The 27,513-nt window shown below is 46.5% G+C and overlaps 2 protein-coding genes across 5 annotated transcripts in view; both read right to left on the reverse strand.

The window, feature by feature from the left end:
- Positions 1–17,113, reverse strand: part of LOC135263660 (lysine-specific demethylase 3B-like) — a 29,661-nt gene extending 12,548 nt beyond the window's left edge. The window contains exons 1-11 of one of the 3 annotated variants that reach the window (XM_064351953.1): positions 16,468–17,110; positions 14,756–14,923; positions 14,252–14,365; positions 12,432–12,537; positions 11,663–11,787; positions 10,518–10,586; positions 6,234–6,485; positions 5,766–5,855; positions 4,222–5,317; positions 1,142–1,349; positions 464–678 (exon numbers count right to left, since the gene is read on the reverse strand). In XM_064351953.1, coding sequence (XP_064208023.1) covers positions 464–678; positions 1,142–1,349; positions 4,222–5,317; positions 5,766–5,855; positions 6,234–6,485; positions 10,518–10,586; positions 11,663–11,787; positions 12,432–12,537; positions 14,252–14,365; positions 14,756–14,923; positions 16,468–16,632 — 2,608 coding nt within the window. In that variant the 5' untranslated portion in view covers positions 16,633–17,110. Of the gene's footprint in view, positions 1–463; positions 679–1,141; positions 1,350–4,221; positions 5,318–5,765; positions 6,486–10,517; positions 10,587–11,662; positions 11,788–12,431; positions 12,538–14,251; positions 14,366–14,755; positions 14,924–16,467 lie in introns of all 3 variants that reach the window. The other 2 variants (XM_064351950.1, XM_064351952.1) reach the window with 2 other exon arrangements.
- Positions 17,114–17,808: 695 nt separating this feature from the next.
- LOC135263661 (spondin-2-like) lies at positions 17,809–27,272 on the reverse strand. Of its 2 annotated transcripts, none has more exons than XM_064351955.1 (6): positions 27,126–27,272; positions 22,601–22,829; positions 22,103–22,323; positions 21,355–21,546; positions 19,044–19,200; positions 17,809–18,687 (listed from the first exon to the last, which is right to left on the reverse strand). In XM_064351955.1, exons 2-6 carry the CDS (start codon positions 22,827–22,829, stop codon positions 18,500–18,502), a joined length of 987 nt encoding a protein of 328 aa, XP_064208025.1. In that variant the 5' UTR covers positions 27,126–27,272; the 3' UTR covers positions 17,809–18,499. The 2 variants fall into 2 exon arrangements, with proteins under 2 accessions (XP_064208025.1, XP_064208024.1); XM_064351954.1 differs by lacking the exon at positions 27,126–27,272 and adding an exon at positions 26,051–26,403 and having other exon boundaries at positions 17,810–18,687.
- Between the last annotated feature and the right edge of the window lie 241 nt (positions 27,273–27,513).

Genomic DNA, 27,513 nt, shown 5'->3' on the forward strand with positions numbered 1-27,513 from the left:
TGCCCATCCGCCCACTTGTCTGACTGACTGATTTTCAGACTGATTGTCTGTCTGACTGACCGACAGACTGGTTTTCTGTGTCTGACTGACTGACTTACTGGTTTTCTGTCTCTGACTGACCGACAGACTGGTTTTCTGTGTCTGACTGACTGACTGGTTTTTACATTCATTTTTTTTTTTGGCAGACGCTTTTATCCAAAGCGACGTACAAAAAAAGTGCATTTCATGGTCGTAGACAACTGCTGAACACGGGTTCAGTAAGGTACAATTACTTATTTTGTAAAGGTTTTCTGTGTCTGACTGACTGACTGACTGGTTTTCTTTGTCTGACTGACTGACTGACTGTCTGACTGACTGACTGGTTTTCTTTGTCTGACTGACTGACTGACTGACTGACTGGTTTTCTGACTGAGTGCCTGACTGACTGGTTCACTGGAAGGTAAGAGCAGAGGGCGAGACGCACGGTGCGGCTCCACCATCATCATGGCCTCTTTCTCGGACATGACGAGCTGGCAGAAATGGTCGCCCACGTTGGCCAGGATGTACTTGGAGGTGTCGAGGTCCAGGCCCTGCTGCGCGGGGGGGGAGGGAAGCCAGAGCTCCATGGCCTGGGGGTCGCTCTGCTGGGGGTTCAGGAAGCCCTCCACCCGCAGGACCCCCTTCCGCGTGAAGGCCAGCCTGAGAGAGAGAGCGCCAGGGGGGGTTAAACCAGAGGGCCTCAACCGTCCTCACCCGATCAGCAGACTAATAGCATGTAGGGTACAAAGTCTGTAAATATGGGCTCATTAGTGCATGTGCATGTGTAAGCAGATATTCAAGCATACACACAACGCACACATCACAATCCTCGCATGCAAGGCCAATAGCTCTTTTTTTCAAATCCTTTCTTCTGAGCAATAAACTCGCCCCACTTTTTGGATGTAAACAACATCACACATGACTTCCTGGTCCTCCATAGCCCCGCCTCCCACTCCCCCAAAGCCGGTGGGGCGCCCACTCCCCCGGAGCCCCGCTTCCCACCCCCCTAGAGCCCCGCCTCCCATTCCACCGAAGCCCAGCCTCCCACTCCCCTGGAGCCCCACCCCCCACCCTCCCAGAGCCCCGCCTCCCACTCCCCCGGAGCCCCGCCCCCGAGGCGCACCTGCGGAAGTGGAAGAAGCGGCAGGCGACGGTGGAGTCGTCGTCGTCGGGCTCCTGCTCGCGGGACTTGTGGTAGCGCTCCAGGCGGCACTCGCGGCACTTGTGCAGGTGGGGCGCCACGTTGATGCAGGAGCCGTCCTGCAGGAAGGACTCCCCCGTCTGCTTCAGACGCCGCACCTTCACCATGTCCTTCAGCACCGACTGACCCACTGAGAGAGAGAGAGAGAGAGAGAGAGAGCCTTAGCCATGTCCTTCAGCACCGACTGACCCACTGAGAGAGAGAGAGAAGAGAGCGAGAGAAGAGAGGGAGAGCCTTAGCCATGTCCTTCAGCACCGACTGACCCACTGAGAGAGAGAGAGAGAGAGAGAGAGCCTTAGCCATGTCCTTCAGCACCGACTGACCCACTGAGAGAGAGAGAGAGAGAGAGAGAGAGCCTTAGCCATGTCCTTCAGCACCGACTGACCCACTGAGAGAGAGAGAGAGAGAGAGAGAGAGCCTTAGCCATGTCCTTCAGCACCGACTGACCCACTGAGAGAGAGAGAGAGAGAGAGAGAGAGCCTTAGCCATGTCCTTCAGCACCGACTGACCCACTGAGAGAGAGAGAGAGAGAGTGAGAGAGAGCCTTAGCCATGTCCTTCAGCACCAACTGACCCACTAGAGAGAGAGAGAGAGAGAGAGAGAGCCTTAGCCATGTCCTTCAGCACCGACTGACCCACTGAGAGAGAGAGAGAGAGAGAGGGAGAGCCTCGCATGTCCTCAGCACGATGGATGACTGAGAGAGAGAGCCTTAGCCATGTCCTTCAGCACCGACTGACCCACTGAGAGAGAGAGAGAGAGAGAGAGAGAGAGAGAGAGAGAGCCTTAGCCATGTCCTTCAGCACCGACTGACCCACTGAGAGAGAGAGAGAGAGAGAGAGAGAGAGCCTTAGCCATGTCCTTCAGCACCGACTGACCCACTGAGAGAGAGAGAGAGAGAGAGAGAGAGCCTTAGCCATGTCCTTCAGCACCGACTGACCCACTGAGAGAGAGAGAGAGAGAGAGAGAGAGAGCCTTCGCCATGTCCTTCAGCACCGACTGATCGACTGAGAGAGAGAGAGCCTTAGCCATGTCCTTCAGCACCGACTGACCCACTGAGAGAGAGAGAGAGAGAGAGAGAGAGAGAGAGCCTTAGCCATGTCCTTCAGCATCGACTGACCCACTGAGAGAGAGAGAGTTTGAGTTTTAACAAACCTTTATTGTACAATACACAGCCAATGGCAACAACAAACCAAAATTAAATAAAAATATATATATAAAAAACAAAGGGAGAAAGAAAAACAATAGAACGCACAATTAACATAAACCATTAGTTACACCATCATCTTAGTATGCTGTTAAATACTAATTCTCCTCCCTCCAACCTACACACAGCCTCTCCATGGCACCACCTATCCTGAAAAACACAAATGTCCTGCATCCTACTGTAGTACTCAAAGTCTACTGACAGCCTTGATCTGATGAGAGACTTATACATCTCAATGATGCTCACCGTTACCCCCGCTTCTACTTTTTTCTTCCTGCTGAAGTACACAGCCATCTTAGCCTGTCCCAGCAAGAAATTAGCTATGCAGGACACTTTTTTTGTTTTCTTACTACAATGAATGCCAAAAATAAACCCTTGAATGGTAAAGACTACCCCAAGAGCAGCCACCAATGAACTAACCATGCTTAAAAGAGGACGGAGTCTAGTACAGTCTTTAAAACAGTGGAATATTGTCTCTCTAACACCACAGAAAGGGCATCCCTTGTCCACTGTGAGGTTTGCCAAAGAGACAAAAGCATTAAGCTGGCAGTATACTCAGTAAGAAGAAAGAACTGTAGGATTGAGAACCACCGGCAAACATGTCAACGAACACTGTTGTCGGTATACTCAGTGAGAACACCACACCGTTTAAAGTCACTCTACACCACTGGGGTGTGAATAATTACGAGGCAGCTATTAACCGGGGCTGGAATCTCACCCAGACCTCCGTCTCACGGTTACGCCATGGATGTATAAAGAGAAGAGCTACGCGAGATCACAACACAAAACAAAAAGTTTCAAGTGTTTAAAGTGGCTTTAGTTTATCTAGCTATGCAAAAGTAGAAAAAAAGGCGAAGGGGATGGTACATTCGCCCTCTAAATCAGAGTAGGACGGAGAATGGAGAGTTTTGTCTGTACATTCGGCAAATGCGAGTTTAGACGAGGGGGTCCACTTTCTCTTATTTCCGAATGTGTGCTAGGCGTTTTGATGACTAGCTGAAACTAGTAGCACCATTCATCAAACATGCGGGAACTCACAGAATTCCCATCCCTACAGAAGAGAGATTGGCTTTGAATCTCCGAACATTAGCATGTGAAGTCTGCCCTCTGAACTCTCAACTGTGACGTAACCAACCATGTGATATTTGGACCAATAGCTGAGAGGGGGAGGACGGAGAACAAGGTTTTCCAAACGGTCTCCCTGGAGGCCGTCGCACACTGCACCGTACGAACACACAACACCGCGTCTTTTTGTTCCTCAGTTGTTCTCATTGCTTCGTTTTGCTCAAAACGTTCTACTTCTTACGAAGTATACTGCCTACTTGAACTGGCACAACACCATGGAGTACACTCCACTGCAAATCCCCTGCAAGGGCAGTTTATACAGGTTAGTCCACGCAGACGGCACCTCTGCTCCCACCCCCAGAGAGAGAGAGAGAGAGAGAGAGAGAGCCTTAACCATGTCCTTCAGCACCGACTGACCCACTGAGAGAGAGAGAGAGAGAGAGAGAGAGCCTTAGCCATGTCCTTCAGCACCGACTGACCCACTGAGAGAGAGAGAGAGAGCCTTAACCATGTCCTTCAGCACCGACTGAGCCACTGAGAGAGAGAGAGCAAGAGAGAGAGAGAGAGGGAGAAAAACAGAGAAAGAAAGAAGGAAAAGGTAGACAGAGTTGGAAGAACAAGTAGCAGAAATAAACAGGTACTTGTATATAAGCACGGATCTATCTGGTTTGATGTGACACTGGGCATGGGCAGACGGAGGTGTGCCTGGCCACAGGAAGTCAGGGCGTCTCACCTGCGCAGGGCTTGCTGCGGGGACGGCCTTTGGCCACGCCCTTACTCTTCTCCAGGAGCAGGGCCCTCGGGGACCCCCCTGCCGGGGCGTGCTGGCTGTCAGGGGGGCCGTCCTCCGCCTCGCTCAGGTCCGACAGGTCGCTGTTATTGGTGCTGGAGTCGGACTGTTGCCTGAGCGACAGCCCACGCTCGTCCAGTGGGAACGTCCGCGCGGGCGACGCCTCGAAAGCGCCGGGGGCGTCTCCGGGGCCCGGGACTCCGGCGCCGCCGCTGAAGCCAGACACCGCGGAGTCCACCTGGCCCGCCCCCTTCGCAGGCCCCGCCCCGCCCCTGCCGGCGTCAGGCGTCTCCGGGGGCGGGGCGGGGGGGTGCGAGGTTGGCGGGGGGGCGCTGCCGGGGAACGGGGACGTCAGGAGGCCCTTGGGCAGTTCTGACATGGTGAACAGGTTCTGCGGACTCTCCGCTGAGCACCGGGGGTCGCCTGTCGCCGTGGCGACCGAGCCAGGCGCCGCGGCGGGGGCGGGTCGAGGGTTGGGCGGGCCGCCGAAGGCGCTGTGGGGGACCTTACTCTCCCCGAACATCAGGAAGGGGCTGGCCGGCTCGGCGCCTTTGGGGGTCTGCAGGAAGAGGTTCTCGTGCGCCCCTGAGGGGTTCGCCATGGCAACCGGGCCAAGGCCAGTGCCCCTGGGCAGAGGTTTTGGCGTCCCCGCGTCCCCCACTCTCGCCGGCTCCAGCGCCTTGCCCTGCTCTCTGAGGTCCGGAGTCGAGGGCGGGGCGATCCCGAACAGCCCGCCCCCCGTCCCCCGCGCGTCCGAGGAGGAGGGGGTGGGCTTGGCTGCGTCCTGAGGCGCCGCGGGGAAGCAGCCGCCGGCCGAACTCTGCCCCCCGGTGGCCATGCACTGGAAGAACAGGTTCTGGGAGGAAGGCGCGTCCCCGCCTGGCCCCCCCTCGCTGCCGAAGCCGAACCCGAACGGCCTGCCGTCTGGGCCAGCCGCCGTCCCGTTCGGCTGCGTGGGAGTCCTGCTGCGCGCCTCCCCAAAAACCGGGCCGCCCGGCGTCTGGAGCCAAGCTGCAGCCGTCACAGGGGGTTCTGGGATCTGAAACAGAGACAACAGGGAAATATTATATATCTACGCACACACACACACACACACACACACACGCATACGCACACACACACACATACGCACACGCACACACGCACACACATTACACATGCACACACACATACTCATAGTCATACTCATGGAATTTAATATCTTATTCCGTCCATTGGTATAATCCAGGGGTGCACAATCAACCTGTTTCAGGATTTTGTGCCAAGTTCTGCTCCTAATTATTTAATTGGCTCAATCCTATCTCAATCTAATAATGTATCAGCAGCAGTAACAGTGGCAGACTGCAAATGTCTCTTAAAAGATTTTATGGAGCTCAAGTACAGGAGAGAACCAGCGTAGTTCATAGAGCTGTCAGAAAACTAAAACTAAAGTACTTGGTCGGAGCAAAAAGCAGCACGCAGAGTAAATGAGTAAACTGGAGGCTCACCTCAGTGTGATTCCCTCTCCAGGGCGGGGGGTTGTGTCCGGAGCTCAGGGTGGGTACAGTACCAGGGGAAGGAGCCCCCGCTTCACACACCTGTGAGGGGGGAGAGGAGGTGACGGGGGCTGCAGTGGGCTCGTCTCCCTCAGGCGGCGAGGGCAGGGCGGGTTTCGGAGAGGCGGCGCGGGTGAGCCTGGGCATGTGACCCACGAAAGGAGAGAGGGCGTGGGACAGAGGAGGGGGCGGTGCGGGTTTGAGAGGAGGGGGGGTGGGGGTGTGAGGGGGTGGAGCTTGGATGTTAGTGGGCGGAGCCTGGGTGTGAGGGGGCAGAGCTGAGGTGTGAGTGTGTGGAGGAGGGGGGTGAGGGGGCGAAGTCCGCCCGTCACCATGGGACTGGCAGAGAGGAGTAGCAGAGAGAGAATTCGGGGAGACCCGGCTGGGGGGCGGGGCCACGGCAGAAACACTGGTGCTCACCCCTCCTGCTGCCGTCACAGTCGCCACTGTCGCCACTCTCTCGTCAACCCGCGCGGCCATGCCCTCGTTTGTCCCGTTGCTGCTGGCCCCGCCCCCGTTGCCATTGGTGTCGCCGCTGTCGCGCTCTCTTCCTCCGCCTTTGGGGCGCTTCAGGGCCACGCCCCCGTCCCCCTCCGAGGGGTTCCTTCGCCGCCGTCCATTCTCCCCCTTCCCTCCCTCGCTCTCTTTCATCTCCGAGTCTCCCTGTCCCGCCTGAGAGAGAGGGAGAGAGAGAGAGAGGGAAAGAGAGAGAGGGGGAGATATATATATATATATATATATATATAATGCATACTCACACGTCTCCATAAAGAGGAGAAGAGATGTAATAATACACCCTAGACGTTTTGAATTATCACTATTATAGTTACAAATGTTTTTACTGGTTTATCTCATTTTAAACAAAAAATGTTAATTTATTTAATATGACTTCATTTACAATAAGTATGTGGAACATCCAAGGTCTGAAATCATCAGCCTTTGGACTAAAGACCTTACACCATGATTTCCAAAACAGCATAAAAGAAAATTATATTATCATCATGCAGGAAACATGGTGTAAGGCAACCATGGTCACCCACTGTCCCCCAGACTACAGAGAGATCATCATACCCTCCCAAAAGATTAGCAATATACATCAGGGCAGGGACTCAGGGGGAATAATAATCTGGTACAAATCACAATTACACAATTTTATAGATCCCTTAAAAATTGGCAAACATTATTTATGGATTAAAATAAAGAAGGGCCTTATTCTTTCAGAAAAAGATGTATTTCTCTGTGCCATATACATCCCTCCCTCAGAGTCCCCATACTACACAGAAGATATGTTCCCTGAATTAGAAAGAGAGGCAAACCATTTCCAGGCCCAGGGAAATGTGCTCATATGCGGGGACCTGAATGCAAGAACAGGAACACAACTTGATTTTACCAGCACACAGGGAGATTACTATATAACTAAAAAAATGCCCTTTATTAACAATTCTCCCTATTCCCACAGAAACAACCATGATCGTGTAATCAACAAAAATCACCTCTTGGGAATAGTACAGTAGATTATATGATGACAGATTTAGACCCTTTCTCTCTCAGAGCATTCACTGTTAAGCCTCTAACCCCTCTGTCTGACCACAGTCAAATTACTGTGATCTTCAAAAGGACAGAAATTAACAATACTACACACACAAAGCCCAGTAAGCTGTTAAATATAAGAAAATCATACAGATGGGTTCAAAACAGTGAAGAAGAATTCCAGAAATCAATTAGAGATCAAGAAATTCAAACACTTTTAGACACCTTTCTGGACAACCCATATATTCACAGTATAGAAGGAGTCAATCTGGCAGTAAAAAATGTCAATACTATCTTTGAAAAAACAACAGAAAAATCACAATTAAAAATGAAAAATAAACTGAAACCTCAACTTGAAAAAGAGGACAAATGGTTTGACCAAGACTGTCAAAACATCCAAAAAGAACTAAGAAAATTGTCAAATCAAAAACACAGAGACCCAAATAACTCAAATATATGCCTTCTTTACTGTGAAGTACTAAAGCAATATAAACGTACACTCAGAAACAAAAAGGCACAATACACTCAAAAGCAACTGGCAGAAATTGAGTCAATAAATACAAATCAATTTTGGGACCGATGGAAAAATCTGAAAAAATCACAACAAGAAGAATTAGCGATACAAGGTGGGGATATTTGGACAAACCATTTTCAAACACTTTTTAAAAAAGTGGAATTATGAGCAAATCCTGACAAAAACCATATAAATAAAAAATTGCAGGAACTTGAATTGGCTATTAAAGATAATCAAAATCCATTGGACTTCTCGATTACTGAACAAGAGCTTAAAGATAAAATTAAAAAATTGAAACCTAAAAAAGCATCTGGACCTGACAGTATTTTAAATGAGATGCTAAAATGCACAAGCACAAAATTTCAACTGGCCATCCTAAAATTATTCAATTTGGTTCTGAGTGTAGGTTACTTCCCTGACATCTGGAACCATGGGCTTATAACACCAATATTCAAAAATGGAGATGAATTTGACCCAAACAATTACCGAGGCATCTGTGTGAACAGTAATCTGGGGAAGGTTCTTTGCAGTATCATAAATTCTAGACTTTTAACCTTCCTTACTAAACACAGTGTCTTGAGAAGAAGTCAGATTGGATTTTTACCAAATCACCGCACAACTGATCATATTTACGCCCTACACACCCTAATTGAGAAATATGTAACCCAAACCAAAAAAGAAATATTTGCTTTCTTTATTGATTTTAGAAAAGCATTTGATTCTATTTGGCATCAAGGGTTATTCTACAAAATTATTGAAAGTGGTGTAGGGGGTAAAACCTATGATCTAATAAAATCAATGTATACAGGGAACAAATGCGGCATAAAAATTGGCAACAAAAGAACAAATTTCTTCTCTCAGGAACGTGGAGTGAGACAGGGCTGCAGCCTTAGCCCAACTCTTTTCAATATTTATATTAATGAATTGGCAAACATATTAGAAAAAGCTGCAGTGCCTGGTCTCACTCTACACAACTCAGAGATCAAGTGCCTGTTCTACGCAGATGACCTGGTTCTCCTTTCCCCCAGTGAACAGGGGTTACAGAAAAGCCTAGATCTGCTCGAACAATACTGCCAGACCTGGGCCCTGGCAGTAAACCTTAACAAAACTAAAATTATGACATTCCAAAAAAGATCCAGATCTCAGGGAACAAAACACAAATTCATGTTAGGGACACACTACATTGAACATTCCTCAAATTACAATTATTTAGGGCTAAAAATCAGTTCTACAGGAAACTTCAACATTGCAGTGAATGAACTAAGGGAGAAAGCACGCAGGGCCTTCTACGCCATAAAACAAAAAATTTCTGTAGAGATTCCAATTAGAATTTGGCTTAAAATCTTTGGAGCTGTAATCGAACCAATTGCTCTTTATGGCAGTGAAGTGTGGGGTCCACTCATCAGTCAAGAATTTGGCAAATGGGAAAAACATCCAATTGGAACCCTGCATGCAGAATTCTGTAAACATATCCTGAAATTACATAGAAACACAACAAACAATGCATGCAGGGCAGAATTAGGCCAATACCCATTACTTATCAAAATACAAAAAAGGTCAATCAAATTTTGGAAGCACCTAAAACAAAGTGACCCCCACTCACATCAATACAAAGCCCTGCAATACCAAGAGTTGAGCAAAGCAAACAATCCCCTCACTCAGCTGGTCCTGAGCCTTAGTTCCCCACATACACTAACACACACTAACACCTCACCTGCTCAGGATCAGAACAAAACTACAAACATAATTAGAATAAACCAAATTGCAACACAGCTGAAACAGAATTATATAACCTACTGGGAAACTAAAAAAAATTGCAAAGTAAAATGAAATGTTATTTGGCCCTAAAAAGACAGTACGCTGTAGTGAACTACCTGACCAGTTACTGACAAAAAACTGAGAACCACCTTGACGAGGTACAGACTCAGCGAGCACCACTTAGCCATAGAAACTGGCAGGCACAGAAAATCATGGTTGCCAGAAGAAAAAAGATTGTGCCAACAATGCAAAGCAACCAAATTGAAACGGAAAAACACTTCCTAATGGAATGCACAAAATTTGACCAAATTCGCCAAGAATTCTACCAAAAAATTTTCCAGAAATGTCCCCAATTCAATGATATACCCAATGACGATAGATTACCCTACCTATTAGGAGAAGAAAAAGGATGCTGCATACTAGCAGCAAAATTTGTGTTCTCTTGCCATACTCTGAGGGACAATGTGTGACCACCTCATGCACACATTTACACACAGCATACACGCGTACAAGCACATATTCACTCATGCACACAACACACAGATAGTCAGACAGACACACACACACACCTAACATCACTTACTGATATTTTTGTATATATTTTTATATTTTTTATATAACGGATTAATTGTATATAGTTGTATGTTATAACCACTGCTTTGGCAACACAAGTGCCTATATTTGTCATGCCAATAAAGCACTTTGAAATTGAAATTGAATTGAAATTGAGAGAGAGAGAGAAAGAAAGAGAAAAAGAGAAAGAAAGAGAGAGAGATTTCCGTTTGTATTAGTGTCTTATGGAGCCATATGGAGTGGCTGTCCTTTAGGCAGTGTTCATTCAGATAGCACTCATTCTTTCATCCGTTCATCCAGCTGTCCTTTCATTCGTTCACTGAGCTCACCTCCTCAGGCACATCTTCAGCCAGCATCACGTGGATCACCCGCGGGTCCACAAGCTGCTTCTCAGTAGTCTGGGGTGCAGACAAAACACACTGTTACAGGCAGCTCAGATTCATCACATCCTCACATCCTCCTGTAAGACCAGGTTACTGAACACAAACAAGCATCTGTTAGCATCCCCATATTTTAAAGCATGTGTTAGCATCCTCATAGTTAAAAGCATGTTAGAATACTTATAGTCTAAAGCATGTTAGCATACTCATAGTTTAAAGCATGTGTTAACATACGCATAGTCTAAAGCATGTGTTAACATCCTCATAGTGTAGAGCATGTTAGCATCCTCATAGTGTAGAGCATGTTACCATCCTCATAGTGTAGAGCATGTTAGCATCCTCATAGTGTAGAGCACGTTAGCATCCTCATAGTGCAAAGCATGTTAGCATCCTCAGAGTGTAGAGCATGTTAGCATCCTCATAGTGTAGAGCACGTTAACATCCTCATAGAGTAGAGCATGTTACCATCCTCATAGTGTAGAGCACGTTAGCATCCTCATAGTGTGACGCATGTTAGCATCCTCATAGTGTAAAGCATGTTAGCATCCTCATAGTGTAAAGCACGTTAGCATCATCATAGTGTAAAGCATGTTAGCATCCTCATAGTGTAGAGCACGTTAGCATCCTCATAGTGCAAAGCATGTTAGCATCCTCAGAGTGTAGAGCATGTTAGCATCCTCCTAGTGTAGAGCATGTTAGCATCCTCATAGTGTAAAGCACGTTAGCTTCCTCATAGTGCAAAGCATGTTAGCATCCTCCTAGTGTAGAGCATGTTAGCATCCTCATAGTGTAGAGCATGTTAGCATCCTCATAGTGTAGAGCATGTTAGCATCCTCATAGTGTAGAGCACGTTAGCATCTTCATAGTGCAAAGCATGTTAGCATCCTCATCGTGTAGAGCATGTTAGCATCCTCCTAGTGTAGAGCATGTTAGCATCCTCCTAGTGTAGAGCATGTTAGCATCCTCATAGTGTAAAGCATGTGCTAGCATCCTCATAGTGTAAAGCATGTGCTAGCATCCTCAGGTTGACCCAGGCCTGTACGTCCGGGGCAGTGAGCGTGCGTCCCGTTTAGAGAGAGCGGGCGGGGTCGTACCTGGTCGATGGTGACCTCCATGATGTGCGAAAGGGGGCTGTGCTTTGACACCAGGCCCAGGGCCCAGGGCTGGTCAAACTCTGGCTGGTACACCCTCACTCTCCGGCCCAGAATAGTACTTGATCCTGCCGAAAAAATAAATTAATAAATAAAAAAATTGAAAAATTAAAATAAAAGTATGAGGCAAAGCATGAGCTGGTGTGTGCACGTGCATGTTTGTGTGCACACAAGTCCATGGGTGTGAATGTGTGTGCACGTGTTGCGTTTGGGGTCCAAACTGTAACTGTGTCTTGCAAATGTACACAGAAAAGAGATTTAATAAATAATTAATTTGCTCTTAATCTGCTGTTATTCATTCTGCCAGGGACTGGGTTTGCTGTTACTTTCTTAGCCTTGAGGATAATCAGGGTTGAGGTCATGGCGTCTCTACTGTTTATCAGCGACTCTTCGCTGGAGGTCTTCATTTTATCACGGCCACACGTGTGTGTGTCTGTGTGTACATCCGTGCGTCTGTGTGCATGCGTGTCTGGATGTGTCTGTCTGTGGGCATGTGTGTCTGTTTATCTGTATGTGCATGGTCCGTGTAGTGGGAAAAACATATGATGCAGCAAAGTCCTGTCCCTGAGGAGACTGGTAGACACACACAAACACACACACGCACGCACGCACACACATACACATACACACACACGCACGCACGCATGCACGCACACACACACACTCACACACACACACATGCGCACACACACCTACACGTGCACACACACACCTCTCCTGAGTATCTCCTGCAGCTCAGCGTCTCTGTGCCAGCTCCTGACTGCAGCCTGTAGGGAGGGCTGGTCCTGCAGGAAGCTGTTACTGTGCTCATTCTCTACCTGAGGGCAAGGAAACACCTTACATACAGGTATGCTCATAACCTACACCTTACATACAGGTATGCTCATAACCTACACCTTACATACAGGTATGCTCATAACCTACACCTTACATACAGGCACCATCATAACCTATGCCTACACACAGGCGTACATACACATACTCTCATATCCATACAATATAAAGAATTCTTGTTTTACTTACATTACTTCTTTACAATTAACTAAGAAAAATAAATATTCTGAATTATTTACACTGTTTTACATAGTTTCAATGACAGGAGCATACAGACACAGGCTGTGGTATTAAGTCTAACTACAAATATATAAAAAGCCTTTTTCTGCAAGAGCAAAGGATTCCAACCCAGATGCGAATATGAACTGACCTACTTAGTCTCTGTCTGTGTCTACTCAGGCTGTCTGTCTGAATGTAAAATTTAATTGTAAAACAGGTTTTAGGAACTAAACTGCATGTCGTATCCAGCCTCCATGTTCCTCTCAGAGGGCACCAAAATGCCACACTTTGCCCTTAAAGTCGTAAATGCAGCGTGAGGCTCATCCTACCCCATGTCCATGGTAGCAGGTGCCGGCTGTACTGTGTGAACACTGCAGCTTTCAGGCTGTACTGTGTGAACACCACGGGTTTCAGGCTGTACTGTGTGAATACTGCGGCTTTCAGGCTGTACTGTGTGAACACCGTGAGTTTCAGGCTGTACTGTGTGAACACTGCAGCTTTCAGGCTGTACTGTGTGAACACCGGGTTTCAGGCTGTACTGTGTGAACACGGTTCAGCGTCGTGTGAACTGCGCTTTCAGGCTGTACTGTGTGAACACCACGGGTTTCAGGCTGTACTGTGTGAACACCACGGGTTTCAGGCTGTACTGTGTGAACACTGTGGGTTTCAGGCTGTACTGTGTGAACACCACGGGTTTCAGGCTGTACTGTGTGAACACCACGGGTTTCAGGCTGTACTGTGTGAACACCACGGGTTTCAGGCTGTACTGTGTGAACACTGCAGCTTTCAGGCTGTACTGTGTGAACACCACGGGTTTCAGGCTGTACTGTGTGAACACTGCAGCTTTCAGGCTGTACTGTGTGAACACCACGGGTTTCAGGCTGTACTGTGTGAACACCGCGGGTTTCAGGCTGTACTGTGTGAACACCGTGAGTTTCAGGCTGTACTGTGTGAACACCGTGAGTTTCAGGCTGTACTGTGTGAACACCGTGAGTTTCAGGCTGTACTGTGTGAACACCGTGAGTTTCAGGCTGTACTGTGTGAACACTGCGGCTTTCAGGCTGTACTGTGTGAACACTGCGGCTTTCAGGCTGTACTGTGTGAACACTGCGGGTTTCAGGCTGTACTGTGTGAACACTGCGGGTTTCAGGCTGTACTGTGTGAACACCACGGGTTTCAGGCTGTACTGTGTGAACACCGCGGGTTTCTGCTTCACATCATGGCTCTTTAGCCCTTGAGACACGTCAGCTGCTCATTACTTATTTGAGCTGCAGATGGCCCTTATTCACTTCTGCTTATAAAGCACCCCCTCCCCCCTTCTCATCTGTAATACTGGATATTTACTGAAGCAATTCAGGGTATCTTGCTCACAGCAACTCGCACCTGTGATTTTAACCTGCAGCAAAACGTGCGACTAGTTGCAAAAGCGTTGGCAATAATTGATTTGCGCATAGCCCGGATCCACCAACCCCCCCGCACCTCAAATTTCTGCAGCGAGTCCCCATTTGGGAGGAAATGAATCGTTCGATCCACAAAGGACTCCACAGGAACCAGGGATCCCAGGCCCACGCGGTCCACCAGAGCCCTGTACGACTGGGTGAGAGTGAGAGGGAAAGCGGGCAACTAAATATCAGCTTTCATACAAGGTAAAACTGGGAATCACTCCAGCACACAATGTTGTGGAATAGGAAAAGGAAAATCACATGAAATACTACACTCAAGGCAGGTGCGATCATAACTCATTCTGAACTTCATCCAAAAACGTAGAGTACATGAAACTTGGAAACGCATATACGAACACGCAAACACACATGCTCACACGCATGCACGCGCACGCACACACGTCAGTTAATTCTGACCACAATCTATGAAGGGCAAGAGAAGGAGTGAGAACACCTTAAATATGTTTATATGACCACCGTCAATGGGCCTGCACCTGACACTCCCAAACGTCCACTGAGATCAAAGGCTGAGAGTACTAACCAATGCTGGCCATGCTGGACTGGCTGTGGCGCCCTCTCCTGGTAGAGTGGAATCACTGCGGGCTGCCCGCACAATGACGCTCTCCACCAGGACAACGGACACGTCCTCACCATATATGTGCACCCAAGACCGCCGTCGCCATGGGCAGTCCTCAAATTCAACAAACACCTGGGAGAGAGTGGACGAGAGGGACAATACGTGTTCATATAATCATACAAACGTGCAGAGCAGTTTGTACAGACTGCCAATTAAAACAAATCTTACAGTAGAAGGGAAGATACCCTGTCCAACCACATCCACCCACACAATTTCATGCACACAGTTTGCAATTGAACTTAGGCTTCAATTCTTTTGTTCAGTATGCCCAGGAATACATTTAGAAGAATTGCAGACAATTAAATGAGTTTGTGAAGCTATTGGGATTTACAATTCGTTGGTTTTTTTGGCTGGACCGCAACAGCGGGGCTAGCCCTATAAATGCGAATGTCTGTGACTGAATGAGTGACTGAGCGATGAAGTTACACCACGCATGTCTGTGACTGAGTGACTGAGTGATGAAGTTACACCAATGGCCGGTTCGGTCCAGCCATATACTAGGTTCTGACCTGGTCTTGTTTTGGTTTTTTTTTCTCTCTTCTCTGAGCAAGAGATATAGTTCAGGGCAATGTTTGGTTGCTTAAGAATTTCAAGGCTGAGTACAGATAACGCTCCCTGCACATTAGTTATTTAAGATTCCTTGGTACCGCGATTCTTCCTTTTCCGCGATCTGGACTAGTGATGTCACACGATGACCTGAAAAGGTGATGCCCCGAACATAAGCTAAACGTAGCCGTTACGTGCCCATTTCTGCAAGCTTGGACTGCGTAATCAGAGAACAGGGAGAACGAATGTTCCTTTTCAAATTAAAGTTCAGCATCCTGGCCGACATCCATCTCACTTGACATGTTTTACGACGACCTCATTTTTGTTCCAACAGCAGTCTGTAGCTGACACACCATCTGACCAACGAACAGAAACGCCAGTTTGATGTCCAGTGTAACCGTATGAATGAAACTCCGCTTGGTTTTCGGAGTAAATTTGTTTAAAACCATGCAATAAAAGTGAATTGACTTGTTATAAGTTTAAACCAATATACAAAATGCAGGTAAATGCATTCTATAAAGTGATGCTTTTAACTAGTTTCACGTTTGTTATGTACATAGATCCTACGGCTAAGGCCTATATACAACCCACGAAAGTACAAAACTTAGTAGCTGCGAAATATACAAGAAACGTATTATTTTATTTTCGTTTTTTCTGTTAATTTTACAAGTTTTGCTCGCCCTGTTCACTTAGAAGATTAACTATCTAGCTAACTCACATTATTGAAGTTAAACTTGTTGGATACGCTCAAAATCTAAATGATATCACTTAATTTACAAATATAATTAGCTACATATGACAAACTTTAGGAAAGCCATGATCCCAAAGAAGCGGTTGCTTGCTGCAAAGCCATACGTGCCCAGACCATGTTCATTGCCGGTGACGGGTACCTACTAAAAGTGAAAGTGGGCGGTTTATGCAAATAGCAAACAGCTAGGTATTAGTTTGTAGTTTCGCTTGCATGGTGCATTCATCCTTGCATTGCAAAGTTCATGCATGTTGACGACTTCTCGTTTTGAAGTCTGCTCCCTCAGGCGCTGGTCGTCACATGCCGTTCAACTGCAGCTCACCTCTACACCGGGACTGTCCAACCCAATGACGCTGACCGCCCGGACTGTTCCCCGGAGCCAGTCCCGGTTCCAAAGGGCCTGGGTTTCCTTGGTTTCGGTTGCGGCTTGTCTATCTCCGAAAAGCAACAACAACCGTTTCCCCACCAAACCCAGAGAGTCCCCCATCACAGCTGTCCGGTTGACAAGCCAACCTCCCCTGATAGCTGAATGGGAAACTTCTTCACAAAAAACTAAAGGCTGCAAAAACGCTGTAAAACCCTAAAGTTGATAATTATCCAAGTCTCTAACGTTGCAGTTGATACTGTACAAAGCGACACGCAAACTCAGCACTTAAAGCATTGAGAACAATAACATATCAGCCCTACACTCAGTCCGCCATTACGACAGTCAAATTTGCTCGTTGTCACCGAGAATCTGAGTTAAACTGGATTGGAAGAGCTCGTTCTCGCCCATGCGCACTCAGCGTTTGCCTTGACGGGTAAACGTAAACCCGGAAGTTGTGGGAGTAACTATGCGGACTTTTCTGGCGAAAGTATACTTCAACAGTCCATCCGATGTGACCTCAAAATATATGGTGCACGCTCATGGAACATAACCTTTAAATCCGAAGTGGTGCACAAGATCATAAGCACAAAACGGCTGGATATTCATGAGGCAAAAAACGCGTTTCCCGCAGAATGAAATGGGGCGGGGTGGGGGCGGGGACGTGGGCGGGGGGCCAAAACCTATTTGGCACGTGCGTTTCTGCATGTAAGCAAAGGAGACTGGCCGCTTGCATGATGCTATCTATCAAAGCGCATTGTGACGCTTTGTGCACATTAGACAAACGATTCTCAGAGATCAGGCAGAAGTTGAAGTTTACCGCCTTGGTTAGGCTGCCGTTCTACATTATTATTTATTTATTTATTTATTTATTATAATTGAACCCATTTTTTAGATGACAAAGGCAGTAATCAGTATTGATGGGGCCTGCTTTGGAAATCAGTGTTCGAGATGAGACAGTCCTTATATCTAATAATCAGATGGAATCGATTATGAAATAATATCGTTTCTCCAGAAAAACACCTGTTTTATTCCCTCTGAAGTGTAAATTTAGTCACAGATTTGTTTATTTTTAAATGGTTCTCCTGGGTAGTGCAAGCCTTTAAGGTGGAAGTGTAGCCTTTGTTACAATAATTTAAATTTTACACCCCTTATCACTTATTTACTAAACTATTTACAAAGTAATTTTTGGACTAAGCATTACTTCCATTTTTTTGCAACTGCTAGTATCAAACCTGTACACCTTTAAGTATACAACTCTTTGCTTCTTCTGCTATTACTCCCCAGGAAATATAAGACTTTCCCCCCTTTTTAAGAAAAAAAGACTTTATTTCTTAGCTACACAATGTAAAACAAAACCAATATACAAATTGTATAGTTTTTCATACGTTGTTCAAGGCCTATGATTGAAATACAGGTTTAAAATATCTGTATTTCAAAGCATAGAACATTCAGGGAGAATCTGAGACATTTTAGGCAGCAGTTCGCAAGGCGTGTGGGGTTTATTATAAAGAAAAAAGTGGCAGAGATTTTGAAATGGTGAGTGGGAGGACAACATTTCTCTGAAATTCAGCTGAGAGGTCCTTCAGAAATACGAGGTTGTATACGTTTGGTTTATGCTTTAATGTACTGCCACTTGCAGTCTGTGGCATCATGCTTCCAAATAAGTCTGCTGAATCTGTGAATCATGATTCCACAAAGATGTGGCATTTCTCCAGATGGGGACCCAATATGGGTGTGTAAGGCAGGCACCTGTGTGCGTGTGTCAGTGTGTGCATATGTGTGTGTGTGCGTATGTGTGTGCGCACGTATGTGTGTGTGTGTGTGTGCATGTATGTGTGTGCGTGTTTGTGCATGTATGTTTGCGTGTTCGTGCTTGCGCACGTGTATGTGTGCACACGTGCGTGCATGCGTTTGCGTGTGTGTGCTGCCTCAGCACAGTGGATTCCAGCTGTAGTCAGGACTGTTTTTGGGGGTGGGATGGAGCGCCTCATTGCTGGGATAGGCACAGGCGTAGACTGCACTCCGCCCTCTCCTCCAGCTCGGGACAGGGGGAGCCGCTGTTGGCCGGGCGCAGCAGGATGTAACGAGTCCGGTGTCTGACACTGCCACTGGCACAGGACCCCGTGCACAGACCCCAGGACGACCAGAGAGAGACCTCACAGTCCAGCGGCGTTTCTGAGGGAGAAAAGCACGTAAGTGAGGGGTGGGTGTACACTACACAAAGCACATACATGTAGACACACATTCATATACACACACTACATACACACACACACACACATGCACACACACACAAGTGCGCACACACACACACACACACACACAGGTACCCTCACACACATATATGTCATCCATTACATTTATATGACATTCATTTATCCAAAATAACAAAAGTGTGAGTGCTTGAAATGGGTTAATAAGAGCAGCAGCACTACAGAAAAAAATTAAATTCTTAGAGTTAGAAACTTGAATATATACACTCTCACACACACACACACACACACACAAAGAAGCATGCTCTTTGTCCTTACCCGAGAAGTACTGGGGCAGAATGTGATTGGACAGAGAGGTTTGGCGGGCAGGGATCCGACGCTGGCGCGTTATCCTCACAGTGGCCAGCGGGGGGAGCTCTGACAGCCGAGGATAGTAGAAAGAGTTGGCCGGGTGACTGGGCTCCTGAGAGGTGATCTGAGCGAGAGAGAGAAGAAGAGGAAGATGATAATATGCGCTGAGACAACATGTAGTGCAAAAAATATTTGTACAGCAATCACCAAGAAAATTATAATGCATTGTATTTTTGAATGTGATCTTGTCAGCATGCAATGTGTCACATTTTGGGGATGTCAGTTTGAAGTTCCCAGTGTTTTGTGGGTGTAGTTATTTTGATGAGCTCTTGCCAATAGGCAATGGTTAGCTGCAGGTGTGGGAGAGGAACTATTTAAATTTGTCAGTATTAGGAGTGTTGGTGCTTTTATCAGAGAGAGTCTTTGAATTATGAGTTTATAAGCATGTGAGGAGTAGGCATATGTGTATGCTTTACAGTCTTTGTAAGAGAATATGTATCGGAGTGTGAGGGCATTAAGGAGTCAGTGACTGGCAGGTGAGTATATTAGGGTGTTAGTGATCACTGAGTGACTAGTAAGTGATTGGTAGGTGACAGTGGAATCAAAGTGATTTACAGGTTGAGTATGGGGTATACAGTGGGCTCCAGAATTGTTGGCACCCTTAATAAAAATGAAGAAGAAAGGCTGCATATAATAAGTGACACAAATAATAATCTATATGTTATGTTCAAACATGGGAAAACTATATACTTTTATTTCAATACATTTACTCTCATGCTTCAATGTTTTTTTATTAAGTAATCAAATTTTTTCTGAAAACCATAGGTACCATAATTATTGGCACCCCTAACAATTATTGTAAGTAAAATCAAACAAAATGAAATTGGCGATACAATTTTACTTAATTTAGTTCATCTCAGTCTAAAGGAACTATATTGTGTCATTCCATCACTTCCAGTTTCACTAGAGAATAAAAATTAGGTAGCAAGCATACAAAATCCCTTTGTCATTCATCAGCATGGGAAAAGCCAAATAACTGTCAATTCAGAAGAGACCGATGGTAATTTACCGTCACAAGTCTGGTAATGAGTACAAAAAAGACATACACGGTTAAGCATACCACTTAGCACTGTAAGGGCAATAATAAAAAGGTGTAAAACATATGGAATGGTTGCAAATTTGGCAGGAAGAGGAAGCAAGTGCATGGTGTCCCCACGGACAGTGAGGAAGATGGTGAGGGAGGCCATTAATAACCCAAGGATCACTGTTTAAGAATTGCAGAGATTGGTTTGTTTCTTGCGGTCAACAAGTCTAAAAAAAAAAACATAAAATGGCACCTCCATACCAACTAACTCTTTTGAAGGGTGGCACGAAGACAGCCCTTACTGAGCACAATAAACAAAACCAAGAATCTGGAGCTTGCCAAACCTCATTGGAATTATGACTGGAAGACAGTGCTATTGTCAGATGAGACCAAAATTGAATGTTTTGGCCATACACATCATCAACATGTTTGGCGGCAAAAGAGGAATGCATACAGGACAAGCACCTCATACCTACGGTCAAATATGGAGGTGGGTCATTGACATTTTGGAGATGTTTTGCTGGCAGTGGTCCCGGGGCACTATTTTAGATCAATGGCAGAATGAATTCAACAAAGTACCATGAAATCCTGGCAGAAAATGTGGTTGTCTCTGCTAAGAAGCTAAGACTTGGTCATAGGTAGATTGTCCAGCAGGACAATGACTCCAAGCATACATCAAAATCTAAACATAAATGCTTAAGTGAAATCAACATCCATGTTTTCCAATGGCCATCTCAGTCTCATAAATTCCATCAAAAACCTGTGGTCTGAACTGAAGGGGGGGAGTCCATAAGCGCAAACCCAAAGATGATTCTGAAAAGTTCTACATGGAGCAATGGTCAAATATCCCTCCAAATGTGTTCTCTGAACTTATCATAAATTATAGGAAAAGACTCATGGCTGTCATCTTTGCCAGGGGTGTTTTCACAAAGTATTAAACCAGGGGTGCCAATAATTGTGGAACCTGCTTTTTGGGGAAATATTTTTTTTAATTAAAAAATTTAAGACTTTGGTTGATTCCAATGAATCATTAATCAAGCACACTAGTTTACACATGTTGGAAAATAAAGCTTATGTCAATAACTGTATTATTTTTTAGTTTAGCAATATTTTTTAGCATTTTTTGTGAATATTTATCAAGGGTGCCAATAATTCTGGAGCCCACTGTACATGGCAGGTACAGGCACCCCTCACCTGTGTAATACTCTCAGGTGGGCTGGTGGGGTAATTGGGCGAGGAGAAGGTGAAGCCGCTATCTGTTCCTGCGTCAAATGGGTGGAGATCAAAGGTGACTTCCTGTCGCCACCGGTCCCCCTCACACAGGTTGACACTGTCCACTCCCACAAACCAGTCAGGGCTGGGAACTACCTTCACCATCATGGAGAGCTGTGGGCGGAGACAGACAGACAGACGGACAACTCAACATGGCAGTCACATGCACACCCGATGCCACAGACCCCAAGGGAAAACAGTGTCCAGACTGACAGGAAGTAAAATTTCCTTTAATTTAGCGAGAAGATTTCAAAGGGTGCTGAGTTTCCAGCACCACAAGCGCAGCTAAGTTTAGTTTAGTCCATTTAACAGGGACCTTGCACAATGTAGTAGTTGCACCAGCTAGCTAAACAGCTAATTTGATTTGATTATGTTAGTGTATCTGGCAGGATTGTTTTTGTATGATTAGGTGTGATTCCAGTGCTAGTTGTACGTGATTCTGCTTGCTGAACAAGCTACTACAGGTGGAGTCTGATCGATGTGCATCTGGCACTCGATCCACTTCACTCAGGTTCTTGGCCTACCTAACCTTGCACGTTGTATGTCGCTCTGGATAAGAGCGTCTGCTAAATGCCTATAATGTAATGTAATGTAATGTAATTTGCATATGCAGTCCAACTGACACAAGATGTGTAGTGCACCATCCCACGCAGCAGGGGGCAGTACCAACCTGGGGGTGTCTGGGCTGCATCAGCAGCTCAGTGGAGCTGTGCCCGGTGCCCGTGGGCACGCCAGCGGTGCGGTACATGCCACCGACGGCCCGCCTCTTCCGTGCTTCGCGGCCCTCCCTCCCCAGGTCCGCAGTCACGCCACGTTTCGCGAAGCTGCGGACGCCGGGGCTCGCCAGCTCCCCCTCCCTCCACAGACGGTACTGCGCGTTGTGGGTCATAGCTGTGGGGAGAGAGAGAGAAAATAAATAATAAAAAACTTCCCAATGGGAAGAAGAACACTCGATGACAAGAAAGGATGGATGGATATTGGGGGTCTCCCTGTCTACCCCCAAAACCTAATTGACGAAAGGGACATACACACTGAACATGCTTGTGCTCCTTCGGTGGGCTGCATGTTTAAACCTGTCTTCTTTTGCCAACGTCATGTCCATCTCTTCAGAAATACTTAGAAATTATTTTACCAAGTTCGGTATTTTGGACTGAGCAACACCTCTTACCTATCAGCTTGGACCACTGCGCAGGAGGGCGGTGAATCGGGTACTGTTTGGGGAAAGCTCGGGGGCTCCAGTGCCCCGTGAACACCAGTATGTAAGAGGCGGGCCCTCGCGCTGAGCATGCTCTCCCATTGGCTGCCTGCGCCGGGCCCGAGCAGAACACCATGAGCTTCAGCAAAGCCAGCAGCAACCGCCGCTGCCAGCCATGAGACAGGAGCCCTGATGATGTCATCTGCGGAGACAAAAAGGAAAATGACATCATCAGTGTGAGCCCTTTTAAACTAGGCTACATGGATGCTGCGTTCCCTATTCCATTTAAGCAGAACAAATAACCGTGCAGTCTAATAAAGCAGGTAGTTGGCTTTCAACTGAAAGGCTAAGGGTTTGAGTCCCTTTGTGGTTGTGCATATGCAGAATTTTCCTTTCAGACTCACACACACACACACACACACACAGGCTGCTACAGCTTATGTAATGAATATGACTTTACAGCTAAACACATTCTACACTGTTCAGCTAAATAAAGACATAAAGACTGTCGAGGTTGTTGTTGGCATTTTTTCTTAGTCACGCTGGGAGAGTGAAGTAAATAAGCAGTTATCACACACACACACACACACACACGCACAGCATAACCCTTTCAGCTGCTCAGTGAAAGCTGCTCTCCCAAAGCTTCCACTGTGTCCCTTCCTTAGACAGCCTGATTTACCACCCTGCTTATGACACAGCCCACAGACAGGGTTGCTAGATGCCCGATTGTCAACTAGAATCTTCGGGTTTCAGATTATTTGTACAGGTCAAGTTTTTGGTCCCGAATGGGCAATGTAATGTCCACTCTGAGTTTGAAAACCGATTGAACTGACTGAAAAAATTTACAGTTAGCTAGTTTGTAATTGAATTTGCATCTGAACCACCGATTGACATTGGTTCCGATGCAGCCCCCCCCACCGCCCAGTCAACCATAGAATCTGACAGCTCCCCACCTTGTTCACGATGAAGCTTCAAGCTGTACATGTTGCCCGATTTTCACAAATTTTAAATCTGGCAACCCTATCCAGAGAATTAAAGAGTAATTTAGAGCAGGGATCTCAAATTCCAGTCCTGGATGGCCGCACCATTACTGGTTTCCTTTCAATCAGCAGCCAATTTAAACATTGCAGTGCATTACATTACACACTCTCATCCAGAGTGACTAAAATTGGGAATACAAGTGCTTCAATTGGGATTAACCCATTAAGACCTGATGCAACTTTTTGCGTGTATATCCCTTTGCCGGGTGCAACGTTTGCCTGCTTCTCCCTTTAGAGCCGGATGCGATGTGAACACGTTTTAGTCATCGTGTTCAACACACGTGACCGATGAAATGCATCGTGATTCACTGAAATACACGTTGGGAAGGCGAAATGCATGATTCCTTATTCGCCTTAGGTCTAAATGGGTTTAAAGCAATCGTAAGAATCCATAAATGTGAACACCCAAGTTAAGCCTATTAGGCCTTAGAAACAATCAATGACTTTTAGTCAATCAGTGACTTAAATTAAGCACTTAAGCACAGGAGCGCATCAGCACACCAGCAGAAGGCGGCCCTCCAGGATTTGAGTTTTTAGGTCCCTGCAGTAGAGCAGTAGTCTGCATGGGCCACTATTTTGGGAGTGTTTTTACTGCTCACTGGGCTGTGTTTTTGAGGCAGTTGGGCTGTCAGCGGTGTCCATGAGTCAGTGGAACAGGATCGCATGCTGATCCCCGGAACAGCTCTTTCCAAAACTGGACGATACTGTTCTCAGGGCGGACCGGGGAACAGAATCTTGCGCTACGCGGCTTGCTGTTTTTGCGTCGCTTCGTCACCGTGGCGATCAGATTCGGACGTCACGGCCTGGAGCTGTCCCTGCCGTCCAGGAATTTTTATGACGGCCGTGAAAACCTGAGGTACTTATAATGTCACACAGAGTGAAGGACGACCATCACATCCAGGCTAGGGGCAGCGTAAGGGGGAGACGGCAAGTAGTGGTCATTAATATCACGGTTATCTGTCCCTTTAGAAGCCTTATGACCAAAAAATAATAATAAAAACTGGTCATAAGCCTTCTAAGGGCCTGATTTACTAAGACCTTTAGCATGTGCAAAACTAATAACACAACCAATTATTGACGCAAAACAAATAACATGACCAATCAGAGCTCATGTTGTTGGTTTTGCATGCGCTAAAATGTTTTGCACATGCTAAAGGTCTCCATAAATCAGGCCCTTAAAGACTTTTAGGGGTGTGCTGGGGAACACTGTAACACCCTGTAAAAAGACATCTGGAACAGTATAGTCAGTTGTTCAGGTTCAGGTGTTGCAAATATACATGAATCTCAATGCTCCATGAAAATGCCACCATGCCAAGCTTACAAGTGTATACACAAGAAGTCTGTGTATTTTCCATCTGTCTTTCCCTCTCTCTCCACTAAAGCTGTACATTAAAAAATGGAAATGGAAACTTTTTACTTTTTGGTCTTACCAAATTTATGAGAATACAGCACATAAACTCTTTGCTTCCCATTTTTTGCACCATTGAAGTTAGGAAACTACAGTCATTCATCATCTGCAAAATGGTCATAATAATAGTAAATAACAGGCAAAGAATGAGAAAAGGCTGGCAGGAAGAGTGCAGGATATGAGAGAGGTACACATCACCCTATCACACTACACACCCCACCAAGCTGGCCTGGTAAAATTCCCCCCCACCACAGCCAGTGTGCCATTAATAAAAAACAACACCCGACTATGAACCCTCAGTGCCCCAACCCCGGCTCCATCTCCCATTCACCAGCCCCCCCCCCCTCCTCTGTGCTGAGACCTAAGCAGCTATCCTTCTATCTGGCAGCAGACAAATTTAAATGCAGGAGGGCGAGTGGCAAAGTGCCAAGGCGGAGTACCCCCCCAGGTGTAACCCCACAGGCACGGTGCAGGTCTCGCGCTGTATAATTATGCCGTCTAGCGGCAGTGCCCCCCTCTCCTCCCTTCTCATAATAACCGTGTCACACAACCACGCCCGCATACGGTGGCGACCAAGCCAGAAATGTGACAATTACATTGCATGCAGACCCCCCCCCACCACCACCACCACCACCACCACCACCCCGACCCGCATCACATCACAGACAGGAGAGCCAGCACACACAGATTCTTAGCAATACAATATAAAAAACTGATCAAATAAAGCCAACTTCCACTGAACAAGGTGGATTTCATATGTGAAATCTTTCGCAGAATCATTCAGCTGTGCCTCTCTGCTAAAGAAAAGCGCAACAAACCAAAAAAAAAAGGGTAGCCTCCCCTTTTCCCATCTCTTTACTGTCTGTTTGATTTTAAAAAGTTACGTACGCCGAGGGAAAAAAGAAAAAACGAGTGTCACACAGCGTCAGCGAGGCCCCTCAGGGTGATTTTCGGGGTCACAGAAAGATCTCTTACCTGGACTGAAGAGGACAGAGGGAAGCACAACTGGGAAGCACAACTGGGAAGCACAATTTGTCAGCGGTGATTTCTGACCTTCTGTCTCCAGCTCTGTCTCTAGGCTTAGCGGACCCTCTCCCTCGCTCTCCCCCTCTCTTCTCTTATTACTCCACACCTCTCTCCTGCACTCTCCCACTCCCTTTCTCCCTGTCTTCTTGTCTATCCTCTACTTCACCACATATGGAAAAGCAAGAGTCTGCTCCCCCTGTCTCTCACTCTCTCTCCCTCTCTCACACACACACACACACGCACACACACTGTTTTTCTAGCGACTCTAAACTCCCTACCTCCAATGCCTAAGGGACCAATCAGGCCATAGACACCCAATTTGTCTGAGCTCTGCGGGGAATACACCAGGCGCATTCCCAGGCTTCCTTGTGTGCTCTGTTCTGAGCGGCTGATTGGTTGACTAATGTGATAATAAGGAAGCGGTAATGATGGGCAGAGCCTTGCAGTCCTCACTTGAACCAACATCAACGTAAACTCAGGATCAATGTAAAGAAATTAGTATTTCATCATCACTATTCGCAATATTTTTGTTAATGTTTGATCATTATTAATGCTTCCGCTACTCTTAATATTACTGTGCATTCCGTGTTATTGTTCATTTATGCAATTTCATTGTCTTAATTAAATATTCGTAATGTAATTAACATTTCAAATATTTTCCCAAATCTGAAAACCCAGACAATAAAGCATGACCTGAACAAAATTGAAGATCTCTACATATAAAAATTTGTCATTCCTACATAAATGTAAATATGCTCAAATGAAAGCTGACACTTTAAAGTCTGCACTTTAACCTCATTCATCGTTTTATTTTAAATTCAGCGTGCTGGAGCACAGTGCAGTCTATAGTATTTGGACAGAGACACGATTTTTGTTGTCTTGGCTCAGTACTATATACATGCATATACACACACACACACACACGTACGCACGCACGCACGCACACGCACATTCATCAGTGTATTGTACATGGCTGTTGAAGGTGGTTGCGAGAGTCAGTGTTCGCGGATGCGTTTCAGTGTACCTGATGTGGTCAGACTCCGCTGCAAGTAGTCTGCCAGTCCAGAGTCAGACGGACACGGCCGCCAGATTCCTCGCCATCTCCGCGGAGACCGACCGCCACGGAGAAATACAGCCCACAGGCAAAGCACGCAGCCCCAGCAGAGGAAGAGATCCTTCACGACTGAGCTGAGACATGTTACACAATTTGCTTACAAAACTTCCCACCCCAACGCTGCTTCCTTGTTTCCAGAAGCTTACACACCACCCCATCCCCATCCCCCCCCCCCAACATGCTCCCTGGGCTGACCGGGAGGGAGGCCTTTTGCCCTAATGAAAACACTGCTATTTTCACAGGCCAGGTTTACAGCTGAGGGGGCTTCAGGTGTCACTTATTTGCCTGGAAGATTTAT

The sequence above is a fragment of the Anguilla rostrata genome, chromosome 9 (genome assembly GCF_018555375.3).
Source record: "Anguilla rostrata isolate EN2019 chromosome 9, ASM1855537v3, whole genome shotgun sequence".
Taxonomy (NCBI): domain Eukaryota; kingdom Metazoa; phylum Chordata; class Actinopteri; order Anguilliformes; family Anguillidae; genus Anguilla; species Anguilla rostrata.